At 44.4% G+C, this 14,095-nt stretch overlaps 2 protein-coding genes across 4 annotated transcripts; both read left to right on the top strand.

The window, feature by feature from the left end:
- Positions 1-4,027: 4,027 nt before the first annotated feature.
- On the top strand, positions 4,028-10,372 carry LOC123403978 (phosphatidylinositol/phosphatidylcholine transfer protein SFH13-like). Of its 3 annotated transcripts, none has more exons than XM_045097881.1 (15): positions 4,028-4,314; positions 4,689-4,791; positions 4,886-5,201; positions 5,297-5,396; positions 5,553-5,819; positions 7,131-7,208; positions 7,283-7,384; positions 7,468-7,517; positions 7,610-7,709; positions 7,826-7,924; positions 8,025-8,144; positions 8,368-8,527; positions 8,661-9,019; positions 9,633-9,707; positions 9,921-10,372. In XM_045097881.1, the coding sequence occupies exons 2-15, from the start codon at positions 4,785-4,787 to the stop codon at positions 9,939-9,941; spliced, it is 1,854 nt and encodes a 617-aa protein (XP_044953816.1). In that variant the 5' UTR covers positions 4,028-4,314; positions 4,689-4,784; the 3' UTR covers positions 9,942-10,372. The 3 variants fall into 3 exon arrangements, with proteins under 3 accessions (XP_044953816.1, XP_044953814.1, XP_044953815.1); XM_045097879.1 differs by having other exon boundaries at positions 8,658-9,019; XM_045097880.1 differs by having other exon boundaries at positions 4,028-4,319; positions 8,658-9,019.
- A 747-nt stretch (positions 10,373-11,119) lies between these two features.
- LOC123403979 (GPI-anchored protein LLG1-like) lies at positions 11,120-13,749 on the top strand. Its single transcript, XM_045097882.1, has 3 exons — positions 11,120-11,727; positions 11,854-11,916; positions 13,134-13,749. Exons 1-3 carry the CDS (start codon positions 11,643-11,645, stop codon positions 13,487-13,489), a joined length of 504 nt encoding a protein of 167 aa, XP_044953817.1. The 5' UTR covers positions 11,120-11,642; the 3' UTR covers positions 13,490-13,749.
- The last annotated feature ends 346 nt before the right edge of the window (positions 13,750-14,095 follow it).

The raw sequence follows: 14,095 nt of genomic DNA, 5'->3' as shown, positions 1-14,095 counted from the left end.
CACGGCCAAAGCATGATCAACACCAGAACTGTATGGGTGTTAGATTTATTACAATGTAATTCACATGATGATGTGAGGGCTAGATTATTGACTCTAGTGCAAGTGGGAGACTGTTGGAATTATGCCCTAGAGGCAATAATAAATATAGTTATTATTATAATTCCTGTATCAAGATAATCGTTTATTATCCATGCTATAATTGTATTGAATGAAGACTCATTTACATGTGTGGATACATAGACAAAACACTGTCCCTAGCAAGCCTCTAGTTGGCTAGCCAGTTGATCAAAGATAGTCAGTGTCTTCTGATTATGAACAAGGTGTTGTTGCTTGATAACTGGATCACGTCATTAGGAGAATCACGTGATGGACTAGACCCAAACTAATAGACGTAGCATGTTGATCGTGTCATTTTGTTGCTACTGTTTTTCTGCGTGTCAAGTATTTGTTCCTATGACCATGAGATCATATAACTCACTAACACCGGAGGAATACTTTGTGTGTATCAAACGTCGCAACGTAACTGGGTGACTATAAAGATGCTCTACAGGTATCTCCGAAGGTGTTCGTTGAGTTAGTATGGATCAAGACTGGGATTTGTCACTCTGTGTGACGGAGAGGTATCTCGGGGCCCACTCGGTAATACAACATCACACACAAGCCTTGCAAGCAATGTAACTTAGTGTAAGTTGCGGGATCTTGTATTACGGAACGAGTAAAGAGACTTGCCGGTAAACGAGATTGAAATAGGTATGCGGATACTGACGATCGAATCTCGGGCAAGTAACATACCGAAGGACAAAGGGAATGACATACGGGATTATATGAATCCTTGGCACTGAGGTTCAAACGATAAGATCTTCGTAGAATATGTAGGATCCAATATGGGCATCCAGGTCCCTCTATTGGATATTGACCGAGGAGGTTCTCGGGTTACGTCTACATAGTTCTCGAACCCGCAGGGTCTGCACACTTAAGGTTCGACGTTGTTTTATGCGTATTTGAGTTATATGGTTGGTTACCGAATGTTGTTCGGAGTCCCGGATGAGATCACGGACGTCACGAGAGTTTCCGGAATGGTCAGGAAACGAAGATTGATATATAGGATGACCTCATTTGATTAACGGAAGGTTTTCGGAGTTACCGGGAATGTACCGGGAATGACGAATGGGTTCCGGGAGTTCACCGGGGGGGGGGGCAACCCACCCCGGGGAAGCCCATAGGCCTTGAGGGTGGCGCACCAGCCCTTAGTGGGCTGGTGGGACAGCCCAAAAGGGCCCTATGCACATTAGAAGAAAAATCAAAGAGAAAAGAAAAAAAAGGGAGGTGGGAAAGGAAAGAAGGACTCCACCCACCAAACCAAGTAGGACTCGGTTTGGGGGGGGGAGTCCTTCCCCCCTTTGGCTCGGCCGACCCCCTTGGGGCTCCTTGAGCCCAAGGCAAGGTCCCCTCTCTCCCACCTATATATACGGAGGTTTTAGGGCTGATTTGAGACGACTTTTCCACGGCAGCCCGACCACATACCTCCACGGTTTTTCCTCTAGATCGCGTTTGTGCGGAGCTCGGGCGGAGCCCCGCTGAGACAAGATCATCACCAACCTCCGGAGCGCCGTCACGCTGCCGGAGAACTCTTCTACCTCTCCGTCTCTCTTGCTGGCTCAAGAAGGCCGAGATCATCGTCGAGCTGTACGTGTGCTGAACGCGGAGGTGCCGTCCGTTCGGCACTAGATCGTGGGACTGATCGCGGGACGGTTCGCGGGGCGAATCGAGGGAGGTGAGGACGTTACACTACATCAACCGCGTTCACTAACGCTTCTGCTGTACGGTCTACAAGGGTACGTAGATCACTCATCCCCTCTCGTAGATGGACATCACCATGATAGGTCTTCGTGCGCGTAGGAAATTTTTTGTTTCCCATGCGACGTTCCCCAACATTTTGTTTCGTCTCCCTCGCTCTCTTCGGCTCCCGTCGCTAGTCTCTCGCCTCCTTCTCTTGCGCCTATAAAAGAGAGGTCGCTCCTCTCCAGAGAAGTCGCATCAGAACTTCCTCTCGCCACCGGTTCCTTTCTCTGTGCTGCTTCTACGTTCTTCCCCATCCCGACTTACGGTGTGCACCGTAGGTCGGGACAGTAGGCCTCCGAAACTCCGTCCCTTCGAGTCCTGTACGGGAGAAGGGCGATAAGGTTTTTGGGGAGCGCTCAACGCGACTACTGGCTTCCATCACAGACACCGACGATCTCTTCCCGGACGACGACTTCTTACCTGATGTCAACCACCTCTTTGGTAACATGGCAAACGACAACGCCAACACCAACCCTACTCATGCTGCAACCCAGTACGTGCTCATGTTCTTTTCTTTTGAGTTTGTGCCGCAACTACTTGCTCTAGTTTCACTTCTAGATATGTTTCGTTTCCGCTCATCCTTTCTTATGATGCCTTGTGTAAATAGAACGATTATACATATGTTCTTTTCTAGATCATATGTGCACATGTCTTTTATCGTCTCATCTCTATATTGCATGTCTTGTTTCATCTTTATTATCATGGTCATGTTCTTCATAACTTTTCTGTTAATAAAATCCTATGGTAAATTGCTGATATTTCCAACAATTGCCTCCATAATTCTAGTAGTGGGATTTTTACATTATAGACTTATATAGTTTGATGACCAGCTTCCTCAAATGCTCGAGGTCTTCATGATGAATCAAGTTAGATGCACACCCATTTACTTGCATTAGGAGAGATTTCATAAATTTATAGTTTTAGTGCATCCGTTGCAAGATAATCCCTACTCCTCACATTCATATCGATAGTAAGGACACTACATTGCCTAATGACCCGTCTAGTTGTTGCGAGACTTTCCCCACGTTTTGTCTTCCCTTATACTCCCTCCGTTCCTAAATATAAGTCTTTTTAGAGGTTCCACTAAAAAACTACATACGGATGTATATAGATATACTTTAAAGTATAGATTCATTCATTTTACTCCGTATGTAGTCCCCTAGTGAAATATCTAAAAAGACTTATATTTAGGAACATAGGGAGTAAATCCCAATCACCATTATCTTTGTTCACACTCATTTATTGAGTGAAGTTGAAATAATTTAAGCGAGAAAAATATATGATACAATTGCTTGGTTTGGCATCGGGGTGTTCTTGATTTGATATATCTATGCAAGGAAGATTGAGCATGACATGCTTACCACAACTAAAATGTACAGAAGTTGTTTCCTTTACATCCATTAGTTTGAAAGGTTTTGATGAATTACATGCATGTTTGGCCTTACTGTTTCAATATCAAATTCATAGAGTATTGCCTTGTATAATTTCTATCGTAATATTCATGTCATGATTATATTATTCGATCAGGATTATGCTATGTAGTGTTTATATTTTTTTATCATTTACCTACTCAAAAATAAAATGAATTAAGTTTAAGGATGCTAATACATTTTCATCGTATCTATACTTTTTTTCATACTAACATAGTCTCAACGTCAGTTCCTGATTGTTTGCATCATGAACAACGCAACAAAACGCATCAAATCCTTCTAGTCGACGCCATTTGCCAGCCGAATTGTACCGACCTCCCCTGATTAACAGAAATCCTTTGATCTCGCAAAGAAAAGAAAAAAAAGAGCATGCGCACGAATCTTCGTCGAAGAGAGAGTAGGCCAGAGCCGGGATGGATGGGGAGGTGCCGTACGGGTATCACGCACGCAATACAAGGCGCGACCATCCATACCGACATGACAAGACTGACACGCCGGCCCCCCGCGTGTCAGCCCCTCCCGGTTAACCCCGCACGTGAGCGTCGGCGGCCCTGCTCCCGGCCCTGCGTTTTACGCAGTCACGCAAAAGCGACGCGGGAGCGCGGCAGCAGCCGTCCCCATCCGCCCGGGTCAATAGCGACGCGCGCACGCTCCTCGCGCACCCAGCACCGCCGCGCACGCCACCGACGACTGGGCCCCGCCCCGCCCCGCCCCGCCCCGAGAGGCGCCAGAAGGCACGAGGCGCTGCCCAGCGTCACAGTAACCGAAGCAGTCGAGTAGGCGGGCGCTAGCAGCAGCGGCGGCAGCAGCGGCACGGGGAGGAGTAGGCGGAGGAAAAAGGAAGCGTAAGCGCGAGGGGGACGGAGGCGGAGAGAGAGACGCGCGGATCAAACGCCCGCCCGCGCGTGCCACCAGCTCGAGCCATCGGTTCATCCGCTCCGCCCCGCCGCGCCGGAGGTGGTGGTGGTGGAGGAGGGGCGCGCGGCCCGCGGCCTCCCTCCCCATCCGGATCGAGCGGCGGATCTCCCTCTCCCGCGGCGAGGTACGGTACGGATCGGCTCCGCTCCGCTCCTTCCGGTTTTCCGTTTTGTTCGCGCGTCGGGTTCGGACGATCGGATCTAGCTGCGGGCGCCCGCGTGATTCTCGAGGCGGTTGGGGGGGGGGTACGTGCACTGGATCTCGCTTGCGGCGGGAGCATTTATTCTAGTATGTATGTAGGTTTAGGCGATCGCCTTTCCTTTCCGGAATCATCGTTTTCTGGGCTTGTTTCCTTTCCATGGCTTCTGCTTCTTCTCGTTGCGGATAATTTGGCCACGAGTTCGGTGTTTTCCAGCACAACTCTCTGAATTCAGTTCTAACCTGTATTTGTTTGTCTCTCCCAAAAATAAATGCATAATTGGTGTTGGTTTGTGGCAGAGTGGAGCTGGAGTGGTCGTACATATAGTTTCGGATCAGTGATCATCAGTTCTAAAATAGGCTGACCCCTGATCATTTAGGCTGCATTTGTGGAGAATGTCAGGTATGGGCTGTTGTTGGTTGTTTCTACACCTATGTGGGTTTAACGGATCAAGCAATGCAGCTAATGTTATGTGTGGTACGATGTGCTGTTTCAGAGAGCAATATCGACGGCATAGAGATATCAGTCAGTAACGATGAGAGGAGGGACAGAGCGGATGCCGAGAACTCGGAGGACGAGCCAAAGCACAGGCGGATGCGGTCGCTGAGGAAGAAGGCGCTGCACGCTTCAACGAAGCTGACACATTCGCTGAAGAAGAGGGGGAAGAGGAAAGTGGACTGCAGAGTGCCGAGAATAGCGATAGAGGATGTCAGGGATGCTGGTGAAGAGCAGGCGGTCAGCTCCTTCCGTGAGGTTTTGTTTGCCAGGAGCCTATTGCCTGAAAGGCATGATGATTACCATATGATGCTTAGGTTAGTATGGATGAAACCTTGCCTCGTATTGGTGTTTGTTTTCAGCTGTCAAATACCAGTTGGTGATTCTTCATTCTGGTATATGTGGTATGCAGATTTTTGAAAGCTAGAAAGTTCGACGTCGAAAAGGCAGCACAAATGTGGGATGAGATGCTCCATTGGAGGAATGAATTTGGGACGGACACAATTTTGGAAGTAAGAACACTGTCTATTCTCAGGACTGATTTGGAAATGTATGAAACATCTGTACAGATTTAGATGCATTTGGTGTGAATTTGAAAAGCTGCCTGCTATATAATTTGCCTTAACAGTGTCGTGCATACTGATGATAACTAACTTTTATCATTGAAGGATTTTGAATTTCATGAGCTAGAGGAGGTACTGCAATATTATCCCCAGGGTTATCATGGGGTTGACAAGGATGGAAGGCCTGTCTATATCGAGTTGCTTGGAAAAGTTGAACCCAATAAACTTGTGCAAACCACAACAGTGGAACGATATATCAAGTACCATGTGCAAGAGTTTGAGAGAGCATTCCGTGAGAAGTTTCCAGCCTGCTCAATTGCGGCTCAAAAGCATATAGATACAACAACCACAATATTGGATGTCCATGGCGTGGTATGTTCATTATCCTTTTCCTAAATATGGTTTCTCTGCGCCAGCAATTTTTGTCTAGACTCTAAAGATGTAAGAAAATTAGCAAAATTAAGTTTTGTCTTTGCAGTAACATTTTTTCCAAAACTACCTTCTGTTGATAAAACCTTCCATTGAAATTATTTCTTAGGCTAAAAATATGTTCTTTGTGGGGCTGCACTGCAGTTATCAGAAGTCAGAAACATTGTTTTCCTGTCACAAAGACATCTTCTCATAAGATAATATGCTAATATAACTGGAAATTTTCGCAGAAGTTGTAACCCTTACAGTCTTAGCCTCTTAGGGTACCTGTTCTAACAAAAATGTGACTATTGGGATTTGCGAATATGTACAAGCTTGCATAAAGAAAATTTTGAGAAACTTCTTTAAAAACATCTTAGTGACTAAATTAACTAGGATGCTTGATGGCACAGTAGTCCTTGAAAGTTAGAGAGAAACAGCAGTAACACAAGGCTTTTCTTGAATGCTGGTGGTTTAGCTCATACTCTGTCCAGATAAAATACAATGGATTTGATTCCAATACCTTTTCTCGAACACACGTCTAAATGTGTGTCATTCTGTATTAGAAGGGAATGTCTAAGCGGCGCAACACGTTCAGCCTGGCAGAAAACAAAACTGAGAAAAACAAAAGAAAGGGAAGCAAAGCTGCAAAAAACGTAGGCAAGCAAAAGAAAGGCAAAAGCGCAACAGCTATATCGGCAAGCTGTACAGCTGGTTGCTAAGTCTGGTGGCCTGGGTGTGCCATGGAAAACGTCTTAGTGCCTTGGCTCCTTCCAACATCCATAACTTCGCTTCAGTTATAATCACATTGAGCAGACATGCATTGCACCTTCAAACACACAGTCATTACACAGCTGCCAGAGTTTCCACATGGTTAGACTGTTGAGCGTGCCCCCCTTCCTCTTGGCAGCGACGACCCGTTCAGCTACAGATGGCAACCAGTCATAGAAGCTCTCATCCGGTACCGGGTTGGTGACCTCCTGTTTGATTCTAACATTTAGGTTGCATCTTAAAGGTCTGGGTAGAGCTGTAGTGTAGAGGTTTAATTATCAAAACTATTGATATTGCTAGAATTGTGTTGGTCGGGTGCTATTGCAATCCAACTATATGCATTTATGAATGTGGGAGTTTATTTTTAACAATTTTTCTTTCAAACAGCATCTTTGTTTGATCGTAGGATGATTTCGTGGTCTGATCTTTGTGTGCCGTTTAACACCTTTGTGCTATCTGCAAAATAGTTGAAAATGACGTTTGTATCTGTTCCATGTGATGTAGGGCTGGAAGAACTTTGGTAAGATTGCAAGGGATTTAGTGCGCTGTATGCAGAAAATAGATGGTGACTATTATCCCGAGGCAAGTCTTACTGATGAAATATAGGCATGTGTTTCACAGTGTTCTGATTACCATTTGTGTGCTAAATTATGCAGACACTACATCAGATGTTCATTGTGAATGCTGGAGCTGGTTTCAAACTGATCTGGAGCACTATAAAGGGCCTTCTTGATCCCAAAACATCATCAAAAATTCATGTATGAAGTCTTGCAAGTGTTCCAAGTTCACTTTCCACATTGTGATGTTTCCGTTGCTTCATACCTATAATCTTCAATAACAGGTTCTAGGAGCAAAATACCAGAGCAGGCTTCTTGAAGCTATTGACGCAAGGTTGGTGACGGTAATCTTCTATGTTGTTAGGGTCCTTGTGTAAGATTTGTTTTTGTGCTTGTTGTGCAAGGCTTACCAGAACATATCCGCAGCCAATTACCAGAGTTTTTTGGTGGTTTGTGCACATGCTCTAACCAGGGAGGATGCCTGAGGTCCAACAAAGGCCCTTGGAGTGACCCTTTAATTATGAAGGTAGTCTTTTTTTACTGAATCTGCTGTTGCTCTCTTACGGTATTTTATTCCTTATGGTACAACAGGATATCCAACTTGTCTGGTACAGCTGATTATGAAATTATTTCTTACTGCAGATCGTACATAGCATGGAGTCATCTGCATTAAGGGATATCGTGCAAGTATCTGATATAGAAGAAACAGTTACAGGCTCTGTAAGATTGCGTGCGCTCAAGGCAAGATTACGAAATATCCAATCTGTGAGCTCCTTTTTTGTTCAATGAGTCAATCTCTTTTCAGTTTTAACGTTTTATGCACTGTCCTTGCTTCTTTCAGTTACCAGAAAGAATTAGTGATACATCAAATGCTGAATCAGGTTCAGATGTTGATGATCTTGGATCCCCTATAGCCCCTGAAGATGTTGAATATCATAGTTTGGCTCCAGTCCGTGAGGAAGTAAATTATTGTTCTCTCAATTCTGCCATTATATTACTAGTAGCTCCTGTATTCAGATGAACAAAAGGAAATAACAGATATTCCTTTTTAGTCTCGACATGCCTAAATGTTAGGTCGTTGTTCCATGACAGAAAAAAAATGTTAGGCTGTTGCTAGATCTAGAGCGTCTTATCCTCACCATGGCATTTCTTAACAAACTTCATCTCCTGTCTTTGTCATGTAGGCCAGGGAATCAGGATCAACAACATACGGCTGTTCAGACGATCGTCCTCATTCAGTGGAGAAAGCCGTCGAGTCCAATAAAAGATATGACCTTACTGGAAATGTATTAAGGCACAACACACGACAAAATTCATCAATGAATAGAGTTTCGCCTGAGCCAGGTATCTAATGATGGTCTGCATGCACTATCTAACATCTATAAGAACTCATGGGGCGCCGTTAATATTTTATCCCAGTTGTCTTACCATGGTGGTTAGTCTCTCTGATGCTTAAAGTGTGAGTTGAAACTAGCAGGTCGCGCCCCAAATGTCCGTGAAGGCGATGCAGATGATGGGATTTTGAAATTATTTTCAAGAAAAGTTCTTGCTGTGATTCTCAAAGTACTCTCTCTTTTGCGCTTGTTCACTCGCCATCAGCAACAGTTGGAAAATGTTCGTCCGCATACTGCAGCCGTACCCAGCAATCAACCAAATCTTCAGATAGTTAAGGAAGACCGAGTAAATCCTTGTCTGGAGCGTCTTGAAAGACTTGAGTCGATGTGTAATCAACTCAGCAGAAAGCCTCCTGAGATCCCACAGGATAAGGATCGTGCTATACAGGATTCTTTTGATAGGATAAAATCCATTGAATTTGACCTGGAGAAGACAAAGAAGGTATTTGTCTAACCAAGTGTCACAGCCTTATGGTGCTTGCAGTTGTTTCAGGATGTATAGTTTATAATTGTATCATGTTTTTTACCGCAAAAGTGTTGCACCTTTATAAATAAACTTATGGTCTGCTTGACTAATTTGTGAAAATTTGAACAGCGTAGGCTCAATTAGTTATGAAAGTGCTGTTTTATTTATTGACATATGCATGTTTATGATGCACTTGGAACTTTGATCACCTGGTAAAAAACTGCAAGGAGTTTGATTAGAATCCAACTGTCCAACTTTTGCAAGTTAAATAATATGGAGCATAAAAAGATCCGGTGATGCTACTTATTGAAGTTCAAAATTGACCAAGAGATATCTTTCAAGAACCACTAGTGAAATAGTAGCACTGCATAACAGTGATAAAAAACACTATCAGCAATGTGCATACTCATGTCATAATTCATCAGTTATCTGTTTCTTACTCCCACCGTTTCTTTTTAGTCTGCATATAAAATTTGTCGAAGTCAAACTTTGTAAAGTTTGACCAACTTTATAGGAAAAATATATCAATATTCACAATACGAAATGTGCATCTATTTATGTAGCGTTCCTTTTTAATGTGTTCATCCAGGTATTGCATGCAACAGTGATCAAACAAATGCAGATGGCTGAAACACTGGAGTCCGTGACAGAGTCTGGTCATAGAGTAAGCAATACCACATTGTCAATTCCAAAGCTATATACAGTTTGTTCAGTTATTTTTCAACCTAATACAATATTATTGAATTGTGATCTAAAAGGGACATTGAGTGTTTGACCTGTCTCTGGTGATACATGTACTAGTATGCGTTGGCTTATATTCGAGGTTAATTTTGCGAGACACTAATGTTTGCTGCTTCTTCTTTTTGGTTTGGTGCAGAGAAGGAAATTTTGTACGTAGTACACTCACATCAATGTACATGAACAAGAAAGAAAAACAGATGGCGACTTTGATGACTGCTTTCCGACAAAAACTAAACAGCATTGCTTTGTATATGGCTGCTCAGTCTCGCTTTTCTTTTTGGTCAATCAAAAAGATGGGTGATGTTAATAAGAAGGATAGATAGTTGGTGACCCGAGAAAAACTGAGGGGATAGTCAAGAAGAGTGTCCTGGAAGATAACTGAATATAGCGCGGCTTATATACAGCTAAAGAAAGTTAAAAGAGGAATCCTGACGCACAGCTCATCTTGCGTCTATGTCTTCTGTTTTCTCTGCCAATGTGTGCCTCCTGATCTGTTGTCTCTACTGGAATGCTTCTGTGCATTTTCATTGTCAGAACAGTTGAGGCTTGGCTCTCATAATTAACACAATTCTTTGGTTTTCAGCTCCATGCATAATAGTTTTACGTTCTAGTCCCTACCTTGTACTCCCTCTGTCCTGAATTAATTGTCTTAGCTTTGTCTATATAGGAATGTATCTAGGCACGTTCCGTATCTAGACAAATTTAAGGCAAGTAATTTGGGACGGAGGTAATACTTGTTGTGACGTCATTCATCTGACCTGATGCTACAACCAACCAAACACTAAGCTAAGTGCATTATCTACAATAATGACTGCTGCAACATTTATTTCATGTCGTGATGGACACAAAGTGCATTATCTACAACAATGACTGGTGCCTGTCTTTGACACCGTCGTCCCGATTTATTCTATCATCAGATGGCAAGCAAATTCCCAGCCAAAGTGTAGGTTGGGCTTTGGCCACGTCCTGTCTTTTATTGAGCACCGTGGTTGATTGGTGCAAGCATCATTGGTGGATCGCATGCTGAGGAATTGGCATTCGGCCGTGCCGTGAGCTGTGTGCCACTTGAAGATATACTAGCACATCAAGCTTAGCTGGCGAGCGGCACGTCGTTCTTGCGGGCAAGTTTGCCACAAGCAGGAGAACAGCCAGCTGCCAGATTGAAGACGGCATCTCTTCCTTTTTTTTTTTTTTTTTTGGAAAGCTGACGGCATCTCTTCCTAAAACAGAAGACGAAGTAGGTTTGGGTTTGTTGGATTGGAAACTGCTGAAAGGTTCAACGATTTTTACTCGCCTACTATATATAAGAACAAAAACAAATTCCGCGTGCGTTCGTTCCTTACATTTGTCACGCGACGGCAGGAAGAAGAGCTAATGTGAAAATCCCCTTTGGTGTGCTGAAGATCAAACACAAGACATATGTTGCCTTGACCGCTTCCCCTAGGACTGATTATCCACCGCCGCTGTCTCCAGTCTAATTAACCTCGCTTTGCTGACTGGCCCTGTCCCAGAATCCATCCCAATAATCACCGTCAGCGAGAAAACAAACAAAGCCAAGCGAAACAAAACGCGTCCGCGTGGTCGCGTCCTTCCCTTCTTCTTCTCACCTTTGCCTCCTCTTCCAGCTCTCAGTAACAGCGGCATCCGGCGCCACTAATTAATTGCAGCTGTAGCACCGCCCGCCCGCCCGCTCCGTGGAGCTTACAAGCACCAGCGAGGAGAGTCGAGGCGCGCACGTGGGTGGGTCTGCGCGCGCCGTCCACCTCCTTCACCACCGCCACCAGGCCACCGTCGTCGTCCTAGATCCAACAGCCTTTGCCCTGGACTTCCTCAGCGGCTAGTGGCGGAGGGACGCGCGATGGCTGCCGGCCGTGGGCTCCCGCTCCTCCTCGTCCTGGCCGCCCTCCTGGTCGGGCTCGCCTCCGCTTCCCCCTTCATCTCCGGTGCGCTCCCTGCTCCTGCTCTGCTCTGCTGTCTCGGCGGTTCGCGTTACGCTTCGCAGCGGCTTGTGTTCTGACGGATTACTCTCGTCGTGCTGTTTTTTTTTTTTTTTTTTTTTGCTTCGACAGACGGCGTGTTCCAGGCGACCGCCGGATCTACTACGGGGAGGGCCTTGCTGCAGGCCAAGAGGGGTACGCTTCCTTTCTCCTCCGCCTCCCTCCTCGCTCTATTGCTTGCTTGCTGGCTTCGGTGTTTGATCTGGAATTTGGGAAGCTTGGGCTGGGGCTCGGGAGTTCGGTTACATGCTCCGCTTAGATGCGCAGAGTGCTGATGCCCTGATCCCACCCATCCGCTTAGATGCTCGGGAATTCAGGTCGTCAGATCGGGGTGGCATCGAGGATCAGCGGACTGTAGACCATGAGGAATCATAGATAGCGATTGAGGGAACATTTTGGTGACTGACTTGTTAGATGATTACGGCGAAGAATTGGGGTGCTACGAGTTGAACGCGGGGATGAGGTTGTAGCTTTCCCATGATATTCTTCACCGATTAAAGAGAAATTGACATGGCTTGCGGACTGCGGACTAGTCCGCGTTTCATCTTGTTCGCACTGTACATACTACATGCGCATGCTAGTTACTCCCTCCGTTCCTAAATATAAGACCTTGTAGAAATTTCACTAGAGACTACATACGGAGCAAAATGAGTGAATCTATACTCTATAATATGTCTATATACATCCGTATGTAGTTTATAGTGGAATCTCTAAAAGGTCTTATATTTAGGAACGGAGGGAGTATAACTTATAACTGGACAATAGCATCTAATTATACTCACATAGGATAGGAATACTTATTAATCGTAATTTGGATCTTCTGCTGCTGCTTGGTACTAAGATGCTGATCACTAAATAAGAGCGTGGTAAGCTGACATACAGACCATAATTTTGTTTCGAAAAAACCCTCCCGATAAAATGAAGAAAGTAGATTTGTTGAGCTTGTGATGCTAAAACCGGAACTTGCTGTCTGGCAACGCATATGCAATGTCCATGTAGTGAAGCCTCTATTCCTTGTCAAGTTAGAAGCGCCACTTTATTGTAACAAATTAGCTAATGTAGTCTCAGCATATTTCTGCAAGTTATCCAAATTTTCATTGGGTAAGTTGGTTCCACGCTTCCAGGGGCATACCAACCAAACGCTTCAATGCAGCCCGAAAGTGCATATTTTGGTTTCTTCTGTTCACTAAACAATACCTGCATATTGCTAACACTGTACCAAGTAGCATCAAGATAGATTCTAATTCATCATTGTAATAGATGATATCTGTGACATACATGTAACCCATGTTTTAAGACTTCCAGTGCCTTAATCTATTATATTTCTCTTAGCTCATACTTATCCTTTTCAGATTGTCCTGTGAACTTTGAGTTCCAAAACTACACCGTCATCACAAGCAGGTGCAAAGGGCCAAAATATCCTGCTAAAGACTGCTGTGATTCTTTCAAGGAATTTGCATGCCCGTTTAATACATACATCAATGATGAAAGCAATGACTGTGCATCCACAATGTTCAGCTACATCAACCTCTATGGCAAGTACCCACCAGGCTTGTTTGCCCATGAGTGCCGAGAAGGCAAGCTAGGTCTTGCTTGTGATGGTGTCCCCCAGAAAGACGTCGTTGCAAATGGTGTCCAAAGGGCTCGAAGCAGCTCGCTTGCTTTGATTACTTTTATGTGTGGACTAGTAGCATTGTTCTTCCAGTAGGCGGCGGTGGTGATACCTTTATTTCTCCACCTTTCTCAAATGATGGTGAGCCTGAATCCACTGCTGCCACTTAAGGCGCTCTTGAAATTTTCCTTCTTGTAATCTTGTAATCTTGTAATTTGAAGCTATGTCAGATTACATATTCTTTCGATTCTCATCTGGTTGCCAACTTAGAATTTGCTGATTGTCGCTGTATCATACCTCTCACACTGTATCATGTCTCACTCGTATATAATTATGATAACTATTTTGTTTGGTCACTGGAAAGAGTTTGGTTGTATGGGAATCGTCATGGCCCTAGTTCATGGTAATCTCAAATGAAGTTGTGACCATTGGTTTACCATTCTGTAAGTTGCAGGTCTTCTTTTGGCAAGTTAAGCTGCCTTCTTATTTTTGCTTGCTTGAGGCACAATTTGTGGTCACTGGGTTTGCAAGTTAAGTGCATATGAATAACCTCACCAAAATTAGGAATGTTGTTGCCAATCCGTGGGAAGTGGTTAAGTTGTACTAATACATTTTATAATGAGAATAAGAATCATTGCATGGAAAACAAGAATATTTTTGGGACATTTTTGCTCTTGTTAAGACTTGCAAAAACACCCATGT

The sequence above is a fragment of the Hordeum vulgare genome, chromosome 6H (assembly GCF_904849725.1).
Source record: "Hordeum vulgare subsp. vulgare chromosome 6H, MorexV3_pseudomolecules_assembly, whole genome shotgun sequence".
Classification (NCBI taxonomy): domain Eukaryota; kingdom Viridiplantae; phylum Streptophyta; class Magnoliopsida; order Poales; family Poaceae; genus Hordeum; species Hordeum vulgare.
Note: the sequence above shows the minus strand (reverse complement) of the source record. Positions and strands in the feature narration are given on the sequence as shown.